We start from the raw sequence: 20,803 nt of genomic DNA on the forward strand, positions 1-20,803 counted from the left end.
GATCAGTGACAGTAATTGCAAGAACTTTTCAAAAACTGTATGTACCAAAATTTATTATACCTTATGTTTTTTTGTGTTCCAGGTCGGTTTCAGGTATTGTCGACATTTGCTGCATACACGCTTTTGGCAATGCTGGCAAATTCGGCCTATGCCATCGGCAAACTTTGTCTTGTAGCACAGTTTGCAAAGTCGCATGTCTAGAGCTTTAGACCCGCTTTTGCTAGCCGCTAATTCTTTCACACTTTTTTCGAATGCCTCTAGCTCTGACATTAATTTCCTATACAAAAATTAAAATAAAACTTAAATATTTTTAAAATTAGTTAATGTCATCCACGTCAAAATGCATATTTTGATTAATCTTGGAATGAACGTTTCATTCCTGTCCAAAATACATAGAACAATATTTGTTTTGGTGATTCCAAAATATTTTAGGTAAAAAAAAGATTGATTCACTTCCAGCTGTACCAAAAATTTTTCTTTAATTTATCAATTAATTAATTAATTTACTTATTTGAAATAGTGAATAACAAACCACATGCGACCACGTTGCACGGCCCTTTTTTAACTGGTAGTGTTAGACAAATGTAATTTTGATTTAAAAATTTTAAGCTGACAACAATTAATTCCAAAATGATCACAATAATGAGAGCTAACGTGTTCGCTACTGTGAGTCCTAAATCAAAGAGAGAGAGAGAGGAGATCAGTTTCATTGATCTCTCTTACATTGACTTTAAACTAGAAATGTGTGGGGGATGTCGATTACCGCAAAGCACATAAAAGCGCGCTGTAGTGACAGAAAATATCTGACTCAGCATTTTACAGTATCAAAATTTGCCTTGCACGCAGAGCACATTAAGCTTAATGATCCGCAACCAGAGTTTTTGAAATAGCTCACTGAACGATCACCATTCACGTAATTCAGTATCCTAATGATTAAAACGCCTTTGTGAGTAGAACGTTATCTAGATTTTTAAATGTCAATTGTTTATTTATATTCGTGGTAAGGTACATTATATTTAGACTATTGTCTTCAGCCATCCGTCAGGTAGGCTACAGACTACGTTTGGATTTTTAATGCTTCACCGTCATTCATTCATATTTCAAATCTAAATGGCTTTGCTTGTCGGTAGGGTGTATACGAGACACACGATGTTCTCGATGTTTAACCGTCATCGGCCCACACAACAAAAATAATCGATCAACAATTACTGCCCTCTCTCATCTCAAGTTTAGCCATGCTAAATGATCGTAAAATAAATCGACTGAAATAGTAATTTAGGCTTGCTTTGAGGTGGTTGCGAACTGAAAACCATTACTCCCACTGCATGGATCCGATGGATAATACTACCCTCTTCAATTGCTATCTTCTTGAAAGGATGTCTAACTTATCTCGACACTGAACTTTATACTGTATCTGTTGATGGAGACAATTTTTGTCGAGAACGAACCTGAGCTGTTTTCCAGGAAAGTTCAATACACGGAAGCATGGCAACAGTCTCTTTTAAATTACACGTCAATTATCAATTTATTCATATGAAAGATACCGGTTTCTTGTTCTCGTCGTAATCGTTAATGTGAGCTAGTGATGATTTAAAGGGCAATTAGTGGATGATAAGTCTTGAAACTGGCATCAACCTAAGCGTAAACAAGGGGGTTGAACTCCAAAGAATCAGGTACGTTGAGTTAGTTGACAACTCTGTCATTTTGTCTCTTTCACGCAACGTGCACTAAAAATAATATGTGATTCATGTGAACTGCATATCTTGGCTTTCTTCGTCCTAAATGTGCCCATGAAATATGACACAGATGTTGAGCTTTTTCATGCACAGGTTTGGTGAGCCTTACGATGCACACTGAAATCATTGTTATATTCCATGGCATATTTGGGACGCGGAAAGCCAAGATATGTAGTTCACATATTATTTTAAGTGTACTGTGTGTGAAAGAGAGAAAATGTCAGGGTTATCAATGAAATTAACGTACCTCTGCCTTAGAAGTTCAAACTCCTTGGTACACAGGTGCTCTAGAGAAACCAAAACTGAGAGGCACCAAGAACCTATTGGTACCCCTGTCAGATTCCATTATACAACTAACTTGCTTCACTCAGTAGATATTTTACAGGATACAATCCTGACTTCATTTAAAAAACCTTTAATTATACAATCCTGACTTCATTTAAAAAACCTTTAATTATAATTAAAGGTTTTTTAAACGAAGTCAGGATTGTATCCTGTAAAATACGATTACTACTGCTGGAATATATTTTAATGGGAACCGTTCATGCATTGGTAAGTTAGAAATGATGCTACTGATTACTACCTGCATACAGGAGAAAAAAACAGCATATACCTATATTTAACTATATCAAAAATGTATATATTATAAATAAATGTGTTCCAAATAAATATTAAATTCAATTTTTCATTACGAATTAGTTACGATTTGACAGATAATATTCTTTAGTTGATTATGTAAGTGATATATAGAATAATAATAAAGTGATATTTTATGGGTTTCGGGACACTTTGTATTCTTTTTCATTTTTCCACATACTTGATATTTTTTTGCTCTAGTTTCTCCATTTCTTCTTGCCTTCTGAACACTTCTGTGAGCTTCTCCATTTCATCACGGTTGAGGTGGCTGAGAGCTGGTGACGGCGGAGCCCCTGGTATTCTGGCCACTTCCTCAGGCTGCTCAGGCACCGTGCTGCCCTTTTTAACTACCTACACATACAATGGTATATGCCTGTGTAGTATACCTAAAGATGCTGTTCATTTATTTTTAGCGATAACCAGGGGCGGGTCCAGAGCTATTTACTGACAGTCTTCCAAATATCTTTGTTGATTCATCCTCCAATTTTGACCGTCTTCCAACAGAAAAAATTAGATACCCGTCAATGTAAACTTGAAAATCTGACCGTCTTCCGGAAGACCCAGAAGACGGCTTGAATCCGCCCCTGATAACAATGATATTTGCAACTAAAGGAAGCTGGATGGTACAATACCTTACTTAAACTTATACATTTTATTTAAGCATTAAAAATTTAATGACATTAAATGGCAATTAACCAAATATCTTAAAATGCTCAAAAACCTACAGAACATACATTGATTCAGTGGGTTGCTTTCAAAGATAATTTTAAGCCCCTCTTTTCCCAACGGATTACAATTATCGACTCAAAACCACCCCGCCTCCATCCCCGCCTTCGTGTACCTTGCGCAACAATCCCTGAAACATGTCGATCTTTTTAAACTGCAAATATTCCACTCGCTCTCCTTCAAACTGAAATAGGTCAGGATAATAAGTGAGACTCTTTTACATATATAAAAATTCACATTTGATCATGGTGGTATATTATAAGTTTATACATACATGGTGTGAAGAATACTCTTTGCTATCCCGTAAACAATTAGTCAGTGCGAATAATGAAAATAAGGCAAATGGCAAGATATTGTGTCATTCTATTCCATTTCGTCCTCAAGCAGGTGTGGCATTTTGTGCCCCAGTGAGGATGTCTTTGTGGTCAGAAGAATACAGAGACTATATTCAAAATCCGTCGCTTCGATTCACAGTACTAAAAAAACTATTTGCGTAACTTTATTGAGATATGATGAAAAACGAATAAGTTGCCGTCCACTTGTATTTCAGTTACATTTCTAAACTGATATGCTTCTAAGTATTCACGAACAAGCACACACACACACGCACCTGCCAGACAAACACAACATAAACACTAATTCTTTTACCAAGCGACGGACTACAATAAGCCTAATGTCTCGGTATTCATTTACCTTGATGATTTGATCTGTATCCTCTGGGCTTAATTGTGCGCAAGAAATCAACCGTAACGACACCGCGGTTATCACGTTGACTCACAGATATCTTTGCACAGACTTAAAACAATCTCAGCCACTTGCGGTCGCTGGCAGCCTCATCTCAGTGCCATTTTCAAAGAGACTGTTGTGTTTGTATGCCAACACGACGCGTTTTTATAATGTGGGCTCAGAGACTGCGGAAACTAAATGCGGGGTGTTAATGAGTGAGCCTGAAACATTTTAATGTAGAGTTAGGTGTTAAAGCTGTTGGGTTTGGTTGCTTGTCAGGCAACCCACTTGAAACTAGTAAAATGCAATTTATTTCTACACTTTGATCTTTATAGATTGTTAAGAGCGCGACAAATTAAAAGGTCCCTAATATATTTTCCTTCTGTTATATACATAAAGCTCAAGCATTACGTAGTGGCAATACTAAGCTGCGATATCAAGTTGTTATAAACATAACATTGCTGACATTACAATCAAATTATTCATCTTTCGTGCTATCTTACACTTTTGGCGAGTTACAAACTGCAGTGATTTTACGAACAATCTACTCTGTATATGTTGCTACCCAATATTGTGAATACTATACCTCTTAAGCTTGTTTATTTTCATTATCATAATATTAAACTTTTAATTTTAATATCAACTCCTGTGTTTGCTATATATACATATATATTTAATGAAAAAGAAGTCATTCAGTACACTGACAAAAAGCAGGCTCGACCCGACAGTTTTTTTTTTTTTTTTTTTTTTTAGTAAAGCGGGTATCTACAACAAAATAGCTAGGAATAATAAGAGACCTCAACGAGATACACGTATACACATTTGATATGTCATGGCTTTATCTGTGCCACGTTACTGTATTCACGGAAACCGAGAGAAAATATAAACTGCCGGTTGAAACTATATAAATCTACCTGTATTGTTCCGAACACCTAATTTTCTTCCATCAGCTATTTACGATACCTGTCCTAAAAATCAACAGGTAATGGAAATATACAGCGTCAACTGATCCTTATCGTAAGTCAAATCGTGACGTGTAATACAAGTCGATTAATGAGCATGGCTGGGAATGTCGCATTGTATAGTTGATAGGATCTGCTAAATTTTGCCTCGATAGATTGATCTAACTGAACATCACAGAATAGAATCATGCTGGACAAGAAAATGAAGTGAGACCAGATAGGATGTTTTGGGATTTTGCCATCTATCTTCATCTTTTTTAAAAACTCATTTGATATATGCCCTGATGTTTTTATTCGCTACTTGAACTCATGGAACAAGTTTTGTTACAGTGCAGTGTACATTGTGTGCTACGCTTGCCAAAATTATATGTGTACATGTATGTGTGTATTTACAGTGAATGCACTGTCGCATTTCCAATGAATGTGTTAGAGAAGCCTACTTAGGTTGGACTTTTGACGGTTTGGAATGAAATCAAAGTTGCGATTTGAATATCAAGTTACAGGAAAATCTTTACCCCATGTTAACTAGCAAATCATTAAGATGGAGGTATCCGCATGCTTTTTTTTTCACTAGCTTTTTATAATAATTTCAGTGTGTTTGATATTATAATGAAGAACTGTTATGTATGAACACACTGCTCGATGTCATGAACATTTTCATAAGTTCTAGTGGGTGACTTAAAATGTTGGTGTATGTGAAAACAGTTGAAATACTAAGGGAGCATTCACATCGAGAAGAGCCGACGTCAAGCAAGGCCGAGACCTAAATATGGCGGTCCTACATGAAGGGAAAACCGCGTAATCCTTTAACAGTCTCTCAATGACATTCCTAAGTCTCTCGATGAATGTCATTGAGAGACTATTAAAGGATTACGCGGTTTTCCTTTCATGTAGGTCCACCATATTTAGGTCTCGGCCTTGCTAGACCTCGGCTCTTCTCGATGTGAATGCTCTTCAAGTGTCTATTTTAAGCAGAATCGTGCTGCACAAATATTCTCTATCTTAACGTAAATTCAACATTCAGATAACCTAATTTTATAACTGTTCTGACGGAACATTTTAGAACCATGGACAGAACTGTCCTGTTGCTCGTTCCGATTTTGATATTTTGCCTATTGTATTATGTTGCGGCACAATTTACAACGCCTTGGTTGCCGGTATGCCCGCCTAAATGCTATTGTTATGGACAAGCAGCCTTGAATACAGCCACAGTGAATTGTTCTCGCACGCGAGAGGGACCTTTTCCTGTGAATGAAATACCGGAGGACACAGACTATCTTGATCTTTCCCTAAATAACATGGGTGGTATACCAAATGGAGCTTTCGATGGTCTTAATCTCAAGGTAAACCAATCTCTCTAAAAATCATACTTTTCTTCAAATCAACCATGTCCAAAATTGTGTTGTTTTCAAGATAAACCTATAATGTATATTACTGGGATAATTTCCAGTGATTTTTTGTAATTATATTATTTAGGGTGTTTGGCTCCAGAGCAATAAGTTGTCGGGCTCAAATGTACCGCCAGATGTGTTTAAACCGCTTACTGCGATAGAGACTGTTGATTTGTCTTTCAACGAATTCACAGCCATTCCACGCATACTTCCATCAAGGTTGACACGCCTACTTGTTCAAAGAAACAAGGTAAATAATGCAATTAAGTTCTATTGTTATACAGTTAATTTATGTGTGATTTAATAGAAAGGTCCCACACATTTCTTATGCAACGTTAAATAGGTTCTATAGGGGGTACTATACGTATGTTTTTTTTTATTATTATTATAACAGCCACATACATGTAGGCGAGCCACTAAAAGTGCATTTCAAACCCTCCTAAAAACGTAGCGTGTTGCGTTCAAATTATATAATTTTCTTGTCTTGTGATTTTTTATGAATTGCACGATTGATAAACATTTTATTCTTTACATAACAAATAAGAGAAAAACTCGACCAACACTGATATTGGTATATCAGTGTTAATTTCTGATTAACAGGTTGACCGAGTGTTGTTAGAGGACCTCCAAGGATACCCAGATTTGACTTTCTTGGAGATGTCCATTAATAACATTTCATATTTGCCTCTCGGGCTGTTTAACTATTCATCATTCTTCGTCGATTTGAGAATATCTTACAACCCCCTCAATGACACTGGAATTCCACCAGGTGTGTTTGAAGGATTAAGAAGACTTCAATTTTTGGACCTTAGATCCGGTTCCCTAACTAGTATTCCAAGGGGTTTACCGCAGTCGATAACAAACCTCGATCTCGGCTATAACTCTATACGCCGCCTTTTTGCACGGGAATTCCGTAATCTTCCAAAACTTGTGAATCTGCTATTGAACTCGAACCAGATAGAACTGATAGACCCTGGGACCTTTGACGGAATGGACAGTCTTCTACGGCTTAACCTGATAAACAACAAACTAAATATACTACAAGAAGGTGTGTTTTCTGGTTTGAAGAATCTTAGGGATTTGGATTTGTCAAGCAACCGCATCATATCTATGGCAGATAATGTATTTGGTCCTTTAATTAGTGTTAACACTATCGATCTGGTTCACAACCAACTACAATCACTGCAATACAAGGTAAGAGGTAGCTTCAAGTTAAGCTTCGTATCCATATGTAAAGCCATATCTCTCTGTAGTGTGGTTATCATTGTAGTTATATAATATATGTAAGATCTTAAGAAATAATGCAGTAATTCCTTGCTACAGACAGCCTCTTATTAAAACATCAAAATTCTTAACATCTTGTAGTCATTGCATTAAACCATATATTAGAAATTTCCTGTATATTTGTATTCAGTTGACGTTAAAACAAGATTCCTTTATTGTAGGTTTTGTATAACCCATCTCTGGCGAACTTAACAACCCTTTTTATTTACGACAACCCATGGAATTGTGACTGCCACCTCAGATGGTTACGAGCTTTAATGGACATGCGACCCACGTTGGTTGGTTTAACTGAATTAGTGAAATGTTCCTTACCAATCAACCTAAATGGTACTACATGGGACCTGTTATTTCCAGGAGACTTTTCGTGTTGAATCAGCAAGAAGAATACTGCATTGTACATGTAATTAGTCACTGATACCAATAGCTTCCTGGGGTGACAGGTGTAACAGGAATGGAAGTCCGATAGGAACCGTAGTCCGTCTTCCATTACTTTGTACTGGTGACATTCGTCCCACATACTTATCCCAATGCGTCAACTAACCCTAACCTGTACTAATCATATGGGAGCCCGAACTTCCATCCCTAGGACTTCCATTCCTGTTACACCGTCAACATTGTAACTGGTTACCTAAAAGTATGGAGAGAAGTGTGTTACTTGTTGGCCCTAAGCTTATGAGTGATTAGTCTTACTGTCGTGGCTTTTACCAATGAGCTCTATATAGATCATTGCTTTTACTGTGCTCATATGACCCAATGTTATGTAACGATCTGTTCCAACAGTTCCTGTTGTCACATTCTGCTTGAATGGCATAAGGGGCACCCAAAGATTTTAATACAGCTGCTGGACTCACTGGACATTCATACGGGGACAATCCACACATCAGAACTACACACCAGAACAGCATGTGCCTATATCCTCAGTGAATCACAGCACAACGTACGTTTTATACAGCAAGCCCATTGGTCTTCAATTTTAATTACAACAAAAACAACACGTAGGCCTACTACTACTACTTTAATTACTACAACAGCAGGAAGTACTACTACTACTACTACTACTGCGTCTACTTCTCCTCATCCTACTTGTACTGTTTACAATGTTAGGTCCTTATTTGGGATATAAACTTACGTTAAACAATATAATTTTTTACACATTTTATTTCGCATGCATTAAGTTATTATGGATATACCGGAAAGTAAGAACTGCACTCAACTGTTACCCTATTATAATTTTCAGACTTCAATTCTAGATCAAATCAAGATTTTTTTCTGAACTAGGCTTTCTCTAATTTTTTAGAGATGCGTGTGTACAAATGCCTGCGATGTTTCAAGCTGCTGTCCCTTAGAAAGAATAACTGTATTTTGATATATCCTTTTGACGTCAAAACACGTATTCTTCAATAAAATTCTACGAAATTGAAATTTAAAACATATTTCCTGTGTTATACGTACGGATTGTACAATATTACTCTGTTGTTTTTCACAATAGTCCAATTATGAATTTAAAACCTCCTGATAAAAAAATTTCAATGGTGATGAGGCTTTTGTAAATCCTATCACAAAAATCAGTTACTTAATCGAATTTACTATTCAACCGTTAGAATTAACAGTGTAAAGGTCCATTATGCCGATAAGGTCAAAGTCCAGTTTCATTGTGCCAAGATAACACAGATTGCCAGTCCACTAAAGCAGCACATATAGGTCGTCGTTACAAACATTCAGGCAAGATGTTTATGCGATCTTTACTTATCTCAACACTAGCTCTAGCTGTAGCTGTAGAATTGGGCCTTTTAATGGGCACCAACTGCCAAAATCCTACCCAGTGGCAACCAGTCTGTCCATTCGAATGTGTCTGTTTTTGGGGTTTTAGCTTTAATGGCAAAGTCCTAAATGGCACGTACATGAATTGTACGTCTATTCGCCACGGGCCGTTTCCCGTGGGCGAGGTTCCAGAGGACACGATGATACTTGACCTGTCTTTCAATGAAATGAAAGAAATACCGCCAGGAGCGTTCGACAAGATACTGTACCTGCAGGTATTTAAATGACGCATTTTGCATTGTTATTCAAACTAAACTCATCTTCTGTATGGAAAGTGACATCCATATGAATTGAATAAGATTTGTTACCAAAATGTTTAGGATGTTTTGTGTTCTGTAAATGGTTGTTGCGATACATGACATATATGTAGGCTTCTTAGCACAACATAAAAACTATACTCGGCCAAACCAGACTGGGTCAAGTAGAAGTTTGCTGTTTTTTATTTGGATGTGATAAGTGAAAAATAAACCTAGAAATATAATTTTGATGGCTGTACGACCATTTTCAGGGCATATGGCTTCAGGGTAACCAACTGTCAGAGACCTCAGTGAGCCAAGGGGTATTTGATCCACTAAAGTATTTAGACATTGTTGACCTATCATTTAACAACTTTACTCGGATTCCCCAGAGCTTGCCAGAAACTATCAAACATTGGTATTTTATCAGCAATAAGGTAGGTTTTCTTGTTATGCTTTCCAATATAGTTTTAAAATCATGGTCATTCACATTTGTAGTGTTCTAAACTGTATATCGTATGAAATATGTTTTTCCCAGCTCGCGGAAGATATGTCATTACTGTGCGAATTAAACATTGACCACTGCATAATATTTCAACAATTCATCTTAATTTACAGATAAGCCACTTATCTAACACCGACCTCGAGAGGTACCCTAGTCTGAAAATGCTCCAGTTAGCTGACAACAACATCACATATATTCCCGTCGGCTTTTTCGCTAAACAGACAGTTCTCTCAGTATTACAAATAACCGAAAATCTGCTCACAAATGCTGGGATACCGCATGGATTATTTAAAGATGCGATTAGACTAACTACTTTAGAACTAAAATCAGATATGTTGACCCAAATTCCAAGTGGTTTGCCAGGAACCTTGCAAATCTTGGACCTTTCAACCAATGATATTGACCGTCTCTATCCCTGGGACTTTATAGGACTTTCACGTCTTGAAACTCTCGACTTGTACTCGAACAAAATATCCGTGATAGAAAATGGGGCACTTTCAGATCTGGTAAACCTAAGGACTTTGACTCTTTCTGAAAACCACCTGACGCATTTGAGTGAAGGGACTTTCAATGGGCTTGTCAACCTAGAGATATTGAACCTCTTCGGGAATAATCTGAAAACGATGTCTGAAAATATTTTTGTCCCTTTGCGAAACCTTGCCTCCGTGGACTTGGAATCCAACAGCCTTGAAACATTACAGTATGAGGTTAGTTGATGATACGTGTACAATGCCGTTAACGGTCCCAGTTTTAAAAAAGATTCATAATTACAGTTTAAGTTTTGTTTTCATTAATTTTTGACCTAGTCAGCACCTGCAATATTTGATAAAGATTTTAACCTTTTTCAAGTCTTCCCCAAGAAATGTCCTGTAAAAATCACTTAATAAAATTGTCTATACGTGACCCAGACAGCAATTGTGTTAGCATTGCCATTTTCTTATCATTTATTTATTCATTATTGAAAGCCATGAACCCATGCATTCTGTAGATTTCCCCCCCCCCCCAAAAAAAAAAAAAAAAAAAAAAAACAAAACAAAACAAAGGACAATGAGTTAATTATCTCACCCGCACAACATTTGACCAAATGTTTAAACAATGCTTAAATCTACTATTCAGGTTTTGTACAATCCACCCTTCAAGAATTTGACTTCTCTGTTCATATCGTCTAACCCGTGGAACTGCGATTGCCGCCTCAGATGGTTGCGTGCGCTGGTTGACCTGAAGCCTTATCTGCTGTTTCTTCCGGAATTGGTGAAATGTCTGCAGCCGCCATATTTGCAGAACTTGACATGGGACGTCTTGTTTCCAGAAGATTTTGTTTGCTAAACTGATGGCAACACAAAAGAAGCTTGTTTGAATATTTTCCTTAATGGACTCATCCTTTAACAGAGCGCTTCAAAACAATCCATAAGAGCGTAGGTTTTCAATTAGCATGGATACCTGGTCCGGCATGAAAAACAGGAAAATAAAACGCACAGTGAATAGAAATAAAATTATGACTGTTGCAATTGGATTCTTTACTTAGTAATGTACATTAGGTCTCGAGGTGAATTCAATTTAAAATTATCATAAAGGAGCATTGTAAAATGGTGTCTTATTTTAAACATCGTATATAACATTACATTTAGTTTTAATTGTTTAACCTATGTGGATTTCAAATGTAAACAAATGCCTTGTACTGTAGGTAATTGTACAAAGTACATATGGCCAACTAAGTATGTTGTTTATTTAGAACAGTCCATGGAATGATGAAGCTTAGGCTACTGTACATTAGTCTTACGATAAAAGGTCAAATTCGATTCGATTATTACATATCTCAATGATAAGATACAATAGGCTTAATGTCTACAGGGTCATGGTTTCAAAATGTCAATATAACCCAGATTTTCAAAGTTATCTAAAGCAGAACGTCCAGCCCGCCGTTGCAAACAGTCAAAATGATTCCGCGATCTTTATTTGTCTCAACGCTAGCTCTAGGGTTAGTTCTTTTAATAGGCATCAACTGCCAGAATCCTACCCATTGGTCGCCAGTCTGTCCTTACGAGTGCATTTGTTTTTGGGGTGCAAGCTTCGATCCGAATGTTTATAATGGAACATACATGAACTGTTCGTTTCGTAGACGTGGACCATTTCCTGTGGGCGAGGTTCCAGAAGATACCGTTATACTTGATCTGTCTTTTAACGATTTGGAAGAAATACCGACAGGAGCGTTTGACAAGATACTCCATTTACAGGTAAAGTGACAAAAATTTTTTTTCCTATTTTAATTGAGTTTTATGTTTTATTGGTACGATTTGTGATCTTTTATGTCTGTTATACACTAGTTCTACCTTCCTTTGCAACATATATGTTTTTTTAGTTTACGGTTATTGTTTAACACCACACCGCCATATTCAGTATTATTTTTGTGTTTTTATTTTTGGTTTCTACTGAATTATTTTCAGGGTGTTTGGTTATTAGGAAACCAGCTATCCGAGACCAAAGTGAGCCAAGGGGTATTTGATCCGCTGACGCATTTAGATATAATTGATCTATCGCTTAATAACTTTACTGGAATTCCTCATGATTTACCAGAAACTATCAAGCGGTGTAATTTTGACACCAATAAGGTACGTATTCTTGTTAAAATTTCCAAAATAATTTTCATAGTAAATTGATATTTGAGACTTAGTAAAAAATGTATTAACCATACAAGTTACGATTACAATTTAAGCTCAAAGTTCGTCCAGAGGAAGGTATACGGATCATTAATGTACGAAATATACCTATACCTTTATATTTCATTCGTGTGACCGATCTCGATCTCTTCTTGCAGATAGAACATTTATCCAGCACCGACCTCGACAGATACCCTTTACTGGAAACCCTCCAGTTATCTAACAACAACATCACACATATTCCGGTCAGCTTTTTTGCTAAACAAACAGTCTTGTCAGTGCTACACATTTCTTCTAACCCGCTCTCTAGCATGGGGATTCCAAATGGCGTGTTCAAAGATGCTATTAGTCTAACCACTTTGGAACTTATATCAGATAAGTTAACTAGAATTCCAAGTGGTTTTCCGGAAACCCTACAAACCCTTGATCTGTCAAAAAATAACATTTACCGTCTCTATCCTGGGGACTTTGCAGGACATTCACGACTTGAATGGCTCGAGTTGTCCACTAATGAAATATCAGCAATAGACACTAGGGTATTTTCAAGTCTGATAAATCTGAAAAGTTTGGGCCTCGCTGATAACCATCTGCGTTATTTAAGTGATGGAATGTTTGATGGACTTATCAACCTCGAGTCAATATTCTTGAATGGGAACAACATTGAAGTAATATCCGACAATGTTTTCGTTCCTTTGAGGAACCTTGCAACCATTGACTTAGGCTCTAACAACCTTAAAACATTACAGTATGAGGTAAGTTAACTGTTCGTTAAAATTTCCACATGGTAATTTTGTGATTTTACTATCGGCTCCAATTCAAGGACAAACTGGACCGATCCTCGAAATAAAGTCAAAGCTTAAGGTTTAGTTCAGTTTAGATCTTGTTTTAAATCCAGACGTGCAATTTGCGATTGGCAAATGTGTATATGTATGTGGTTTATGGATTAACAATTGTAATGACTGAAAGGCAACCGTTGTGATATATGCACTTTCTTTTAAAAAGGCAAAACGTTTACCTGTCGCCCGATTTTTCTGTTGCTGTTAAATGTTAGAGAGCAGTGAATTATTGTTTCGTTTCGTTTTCAAATGTCAAATAAATATGTCATTTTAATGTTTAGGTTTATTATAACCCACCCTTCAAGAATTTGACTTCGCTGTTCATATTGTCTAACCCTTGGAACTGCGATTGCCGCCTCAGATGGTTGCGTGCGCTGGTTGATCTGAAGCCTTACCTGCTGTTCATTCCGGAATTAGTGAAATGTGTGCAGCCGCCATATCTGCAGAACTTGTCATGGGACGTCTTGTTTCCAGAAGATTTTGTTTGCAAATGACATGGCAAAAGAGGAGAAACTGGTTTGGGCATTTTCCTTACTGGCCTCTGTTTATAAAAAGGCGATTTAAAACAATATATAAGAACTTAGGCTTTCAATAAGCATGGATACCTGGTCTGGCATGGAAAACAGAATACGTGCGACGAACAGTGGATGAAAATAAAATTGGTGGCTGTTATTATTTAATTTATTCCTTGAAGCACTACTATTTTCCTCAATTTATTCTCATCGTTCCATTTAGTATTTAATTATATTATTATATTCATATCCACAAGGATAGAACATTTTAATCAAAGTCCCTGTTTAATTAGCATTGCACAACCCATCTCTTGCGAACATAAGAACGCTATCTTTTTACTACACCCCTTGGTGATTGCAACTTCAGATAGATACGAGGTATGATGCCTGAAACTGAACTGCCAAGGGTCCCTCACCAATAAGTTTGAAGGGCAGTGCATATGCCTTTTTTTAATTAGAATTTTTTGTATATAAATTCGACAATAATAATGTATCAAATAATATAATACCACAGGTTAACTGATTGTATAAATTCTCAAAAAAAAAGTACGACCAAAAGATAAATTGTCAAAATAATAACATGTTTAAATGTAATACATCTTAAAGCATTTCAAAGGGTGACTCAAATTATTTTTTTAAATGTAATATACATAATTTTTGGGGTGAGTTAAGGAAATGACAATTTGCTTGCACCATTGTTCAAAGCATTATAATTCGAAATATCATGAGTCTCCGCGTGGTTAAAGTACTTTGAATGATAGATCTACATGTATATGGCTTCAAAGATAAAACGATTAAAAGCCTGTATTGAAGTTATTGTGCAAAGCATCTTTGGTAACTAAGTGCGCTCTCTATTAATTAACAGCAGTCCATGAAATGTTGAGGTTTTCATAAACATAAACCAAGGTCAAATTCGATCTGTTTATCTAATCGGATGCACTAAAGTTCGACAGTCATTTGTGGAAGCAAGATAACCTAAATTTGCAAAGAGACCTAAAGCAATAGGTCGGTTTCGACGTTGAAAACAGTCTGGCAAAATGATTCTCCGATCTTTATTTGTGTCAGCATTAGTTGTAGGGCTGGTTCTTTTAACAGGTACCGAATGCCAGAAACCTACCCCGTGGTCGCCAGTCTGCCCTTACGAATGTGTTTGTTTTTGGGGTGCCAGCATCGACGCCAAAGTTTTCAATGGAACGTATATGAACTGCACGTTCCGCAGACGTGGGCCGTTTCCAGTGGGGGAGGTTCCAGAGGATACCGTTATACTTGATCTGTCTTTTAATGAAATGGGAGAAATACCAGCAGGGGCGTTTGACAAGATACTCCATCTACAGGTAGTTAACGGCATGATTAATATTGCTTTTTTGATTAAATGCATAATCTGTCCAACAAATGACATTCATATAAACTGTATAATACTTTCTGTATTCTAATGTCAAAAATTAAGTAATATATGCCAAGTCGCAGACCTAGCCTACTTTGCAACAATTGTATGCTTATTGGGAACAGCCACCCCAACACAGTGAATGTTCCCTGTTTTCCATTTCGATTTGATTATAGTGGGATAGACACAGCAAAAAAAAAAAAAAAAAAAAAAAAAAAAAAAAAAAAAAAAAAAAAAAAAAAAAAAATCTCGACTTCTGTTGAATTATTTGCAGGGCGTTTGGCTTGAAGGAAACCACCTTTCTGATACCAAAGTGAGCCAGGGGGTATTTGACCCGCTGAAGTATCTACAGATTATTGATCTATCGTTTAATGACTATACTCGTATTCCTCAGAATGTGCCAGAAACTATTAGGCGGTGGTATTTTGTCACCAATAAGGTACACAAACTTTCAGTGCTCTAAATTAGCCATTCAAAATAAATTGTTGTAAAAATGAATCAAATGAAAAACGGTTGTGAATACTAGCTCAAAGTTCGTCCAGGGGAAGTTTAATCTATCAATACGGCACGGAATACACCTATACCTATACATAATATTTCGATAATTCACCTCTATTTGCAGATAACACATTTATCTAGCACCGACCTCGACAGATACCCTTTATTGGAGACCCTCCAGTTATCTAACAACAACATGACCTATATCCCTGTAGGCTTTTTTGCAAAACAGAAGCTTCTGTCAGTGTTACAAATCTCTTCAAATCCGCTCACCAGTGCTGGAACTCCGCATGGCGTGTTCAAAGACGCGATAAGTCTTAGCAGTTTGGAACTTAAATCGGATAAGTTGACTCGAATTCCAAGTGGTTTGCCGGAAAACCTGCAAACACTTGATCTTTCAACAAATAATATTGGCCGTCTCTATTCCAGCGACTTTGTAGGAATTTCACGCCTTGGAGACCTTGAGTTGTCCTCAAATGAAATATCAACAATAGGCACTAGGGTATTTTCAAGTCTGATAAACCTGAAAACTTTGGGTCTCTCTAATAACCATCTTACGCATTTAACTGACGGAATGTTCGACGGGCTTGCCAGTCTTGGGGGGCTCGAGTTGTCCTCGAATGAAATATCAGCAATAGACACTGGGGTATTTTCAAGTCTGATAAACCTGAAAGATTTGGGTCTCTCTAATAACCATCTCACGCATTTAAATGACGGAATGTTCGACGGACTTGCCAGCCTCGAGTCAATTTCCTTGTATGGAAATAAAGTGATTATGATATCGGACAATGCCTTTGTCCCTTTGAGAAATCTTGCAACCATTGACTTGGACTCGAACAGTCTTGAAACTCTACAGTATGAGGTAAGTTAACGGTTCATTTAAATTGCAAATATGGTAATTGTGTCATGAGTTTCATTTTAGAAAGAATTGTAGGTCACCTTAAGAAACCGTATTTAGATCCCACTTCTTTAACAGGTCACCTTTAACATTTTTCTAATCCCGACATTTAATTTACGATAAAATCTTATTAACTTATGTAAAGCAGACGTATTAAATGAAATGGGTGACTGATAGAGAGTCATTATGACAATGCGTTATCTTTTAGAGTGTTAAACATTTACCTGTCATATTTTTTATTTGGTTGCTATTACCCATCAAAAAGAGCAGTGGGTTATTTTACTTTCATCCAATTTCCGTTTCACAAAATGTTTAAGAAATCTAAAATTTAATTGCTCAGGTTTACTACAATCCACCCTTCAAGAATTTGACTTCGCTGTTCATATCGTCTAACCCGTGGAACTGCGATTGCCGCCTTAGATGGTTGCGTGAGCTGGTTGATCTAAAGCCTTATTTGCTGCTTCTTCCGGAATTTGTGAAATGTGTGCAACCACCATATTTGCAGAACTTGACATGGGACATCCTGTTTCCAGAAGATTTTGTTTGCTAATGACATGGAAACAGGAAGAAGCTGATTTGAATAGTTTCCTTGCTTGACTGTTTTATAAAAAACTGCTTCAAAACAATCTATAAGAACTTTGGCTTTCAATTAGCATGGACACCTGGTCTGGCGTGGAAAACAGAATACGTGCGACGAACAGTGCATGGAAATAAAATTGGTGGCTGTTATTTATTTATTCTTTGAAGTACTACTATTTTTCCTCAATTTATTCTCATTGTTCCATGTGATATTTAATTATATTATTACTCATATCCACAAGGATAGAACATTTTAATCAAAATCCCTGTTTAAATAGCATTTCACAACCCATATCTTGCGACTATAAGAAAACTATTTACTTACCACCCCTTGGTGACTGCAACTGCATATAGATACGAGGTATGATGCCTGAAACTGAACTGCTATTTGTCCCTCACCAATAAGTTTGAAGGGCAGTGCACATGCCTATTTTTTGTATGTAAATTCGACAATAATAATGCCAAGATTTTGGTATCAAATAACTTTCTATTTTCTAATATAATACCATAGGTTAACTGATTGTATCAATTCTCAAAATGTACAACCAAAAAGATTAATTGTTAAAATAATAACATGTTTCAATGTAGTACATCTTAAAGGATTTCAAAAGGTGACTCGCATTATTTGTTTAAATATAATATACGTAATTTTTGGGGTGATTTAAGGAAATGACCATTGCTAGCACCATTGTTCAAAGAATTATTATTCCAAACTTCGTGAATCTCCTCGTGGTTAAAGTACTTTGAATGATAGGTCTATGTGGATTCAAAGATAAAGCGAGTAAAAAGCCTGTCTTGTAATTATTGCGCAAAGCATCTTTGGTAACTAAGTGCGCTCTCTATTAATTAACAGCAGTCCATGAAATGGCGAGGTTTTCATAAACATGATCAAGGTCAAATTCGATTTGTTTATCTAATCGGATGCACTGAAGTTCGACAGTCATTTGTGGAAGCAAGATAACCTAGATTTGCAAAGATACCTAAAGCAACATTTCGGTTTCGACGTTGAAAACAGTCTGGCAAAATGATTCTCCGATCTTTATTTGTGTCAGCATTAGTTGTAGGGCTGGTTCTTTTAACAGGAACCGACTGCCAGACACCTACCCCGTGGTCGCCAGTCTGTCCTTACGAGTGTGTTTGTGTTTGGGGTGCCAGCATCGACGCTAAAGTTTTCAATGGAACGTATATGAACTGCACTGTCCGCAGACGCGGGCCTTTTCCAGTGGGGGAGGTTCCAGAGGATACCGTTATACTTGATCTGTCTTTTAATGAAATGGGACAAATACCAACAGGGGCGTTCGACAAGATGCTCTATCTACAGGTAGTTAAACGGCATGATTAATATTGCTTTTTTGATTAAATTCATAATCTGTCCAAGAAATGAAATTCATATAAACTGTATAATATTTTCTGTATTCTAATGTCAAAAATTAAGTAATATATGGCAAATTGTAGACCTAGCCTACTTCGCAACATATTTGGTTATTCAATTGCATGATTATTGGTAACAGCCACCCCAACACAGTGAATATTCCCTGTTTTCCATTTCAATTTGATTATAGTGGGATAGACAGAGCAAAAAAAATCTCGACTTCTGTTGAATTATTTGCAGGGCGTTTGGCTTCAAGGAAACCACCTTTCTGATACCAAAGTGAGCCAGGGGGTATTTGATCCGCTGAAGTATCTACAGATTATTGATCTATCGTTTAATGACTATACTCGTATTCCTCAGAATGTGCCAGAAACTATTAAGCAGTGGCATTTTGTCACCAATAAGGTACGTAAACTTGCAGTGCTCTAAATTAGCTATTCAAAATGAATTGTTGAAAAATGAATTAAACAAGACACGGTTGTGAATACTAGCTCAAAGTTCGTCCGGTGGAAGTTTAACCTATCATTATTGCACGGAATACACCTATACCTGTACATAATATTTCAATAATTCACCTCTATTTGCAGATAACACACTTATCTAGCACCGACCTTGACAGATACCCTTTAATGGAGACCCTCCAGTTATCTAACAACAATATGACCTATATCCCTGTAGGCTTTTTTGCAAAACAGACGCTCCTGTCAGTGTTACAAATATCTTCTAATCCGCTCACCAGTGCTGGGCTTCCGTATGGCGTGTTCAAAGACGCGATTACTCTAACCAGTTTGGAACTTAAATCGGATAAGTTGACTCGAATTCCAAGTGGTTTGCCGGAAGCCCTACAAACCCTTGACCTTTCAACAAATAATATTGGTCGTCTCTATTCCAGCGACTTTGTAGGAATTTCACGCCTTGGAGAACTCGAGTTGTCCTCGAATGAAATATCAGCAATAGACACTGGGGTATTTTCAAGTCTGATAAACCTGAAAACTTTGGGTCTCTCTAATAACCATCTCACGCATTTAAGTGATGGAATGTTCGACGGACTTGCCAGCCTCGAGTCAATTTCCTTGTATGGGAATAAAATGATTATGATATCGGACAATGCCTTTGTCCCTTTGAGAAATCTTGGCACCATTGACCTGGACTCGAACAGTCTTGAAACTCTACAGTATGAGGTAAGTTAACGGTTCATTTAAATTGCAAATACGGTAATTGTGTCATGAGTTTCATTTTAGAAAGAATTGTTGGTCACCTTGAGAAACCAAATTTAAATCCCAGATTTTAAGTCAGCTTTAACATTTTTTTTTAAATCCCGGCATTTAATTTACGATAAAGTCCGATTGTTGGATTAACTAATGTAAAGCAGATATTAAATGGAATGAGTGACTGATAGAGAGCTTTTGTGACAATGTGCTATCTTTTAGAGTATTAAACATTTACCTGTCATATTTTTATTCGGTTGCTATTACCCATCAAAAAGAGCAGTGGGTTATTTTACTCTCATATCATTTCCGTTTCACAAAATGTTTAAGAAATCTATATATTAACTGCTCAGGTTTACTACAATCCACCCTTCAAGAATTTGACTTCGCTGTTCATATCGTCTAACCCGTGGAACTGCGATTGTCGCCTTAGATGGTTGCGTGAGCTGGTTGATCTAAAGCCTTATCTGCTGCTTCTTCCGGAATTTGTGAAATGTGTGCAACCACCATATTTGCAGAACTTGACATGGGACATCCTGTTTCCAGAAGATTTTGTTTGCTGATGACATGGCAACAGGAAGAAGCTGGTTTGAATAGTTTCCTTGCTTGACACTTTCATAAAAAACTGCTTCAAAACAATTTATAAGAACTTTGGCTTTCAATTAGCATGGATACCTGGTCTGGCATGGAAAACGGAATACGTGCGACGACCAGTGCATGGAAATAAAATTGGTGGCTGTTATTATTTATTATATTATATATTCTTTGAAGCACTACTATTTTTCCTCAATTTATTTCATGGTTCTATGTAATATTCACAAAATAAAAAAAATTGT

The 20,803-nt window shown here is 36.8% G+C and overlaps 4 protein-coding genes across 4 annotated transcripts in view; 3 read left to right on the top strand and 1 right to left on the bottom strand.

Moving 5' to 3' along the window:
• Positions 1-20,803, bottom strand: part of LOC106163926 (regulating synaptic membrane exocytosis protein 2-like) — a 42,134-nt gene that overhangs the window by 12,913 nt on the left and 8,418 nt on the right. The window contains exons 2-4 of the mRNA XM_087014234.1: positions 3,214-3,282; positions 2,554-2,723; positions 61-277 (exon numbers count right to left, since the gene is read on the bottom strand). Coding sequence (XP_086870360.1) covers positions 61-277; positions 2,554-2,723; positions 3,214-3,237 — 411 coding nt within the window. The 5' untranslated portion in view covers positions 3,238-3,282. The remainder of the gene's footprint in view (positions 1-60; positions 278-2,553; positions 2,724-3,213; positions 3,283-20,803) is intronic.
• On the top strand, positions 5,723-20,709 carry LOC106163925 (uncharacterized). Its single transcript, XM_087001626.1, has 13 exons — positions 5,723-6,129; positions 6,263-6,427; positions 6,778-7,371; positions 7,623-7,827; positions 11,708-11,720; positions 11,927-12,257; positions 12,468-12,632; positions 12,839-13,432; positions 13,798-13,998; positions 18,397-18,708; positions 19,000-19,164; positions 19,347-19,940; positions 20,321-20,709. Exons 1-13 carry the CDS (start codon positions 5,854-5,856, stop codon positions 20,528-20,530), a joined length of 3,825 nt encoding a protein of 1,274 aa, XP_086857752.1. The 5' UTR covers positions 5,723-5,853; the 3' UTR covers positions 20,531-20,709.
• Positions 7,830-11,531, top strand: LOC147763968 (podocan-like). Its single transcript, XM_087000189.1, has 4 exons — positions 7,830-9,497; positions 9,791-9,955; positions 10,137-10,730; positions 11,140-11,531. The coding sequence occupies exons 1-4, from the start codon at positions 9,189-9,191 to the stop codon at positions 11,347-11,349; spliced, it is 1,278 nt and encodes a 425-aa protein (XP_086856315.1). The 5' UTR covers positions 7,830-9,188; the 3' UTR covers positions 11,350-11,531.
• LOC147763969 (lumican-like) lies at positions 14,819-17,537 on the top strand. The gene is made up of 4 exons (XM_087000188.1): positions 14,819-15,362; positions 15,687-15,851; positions 16,035-16,772; positions 17,149-17,537. The coding sequence occupies exons 1-4, from the start codon at positions 15,066-15,068 to the stop codon at positions 17,356-17,358; spliced, it is 1,410 nt and encodes a 469-aa protein (XP_086856314.1). The 5' UTR covers positions 14,819-15,065; the 3' UTR covers positions 17,359-17,537.

This window comes from Lingula anatina, chromosome 1 (assembly GCF_051362555.1).
Source record: "Lingula anatina isolate TDL-2025a chromosome 1, LinAna3.0, whole genome shotgun sequence".
Taxonomy (NCBI): domain Eukaryota; kingdom Metazoa; phylum Brachiopoda; class Lingulata; order Lingulida; family Lingulidae; genus Lingula; species Lingula anatina.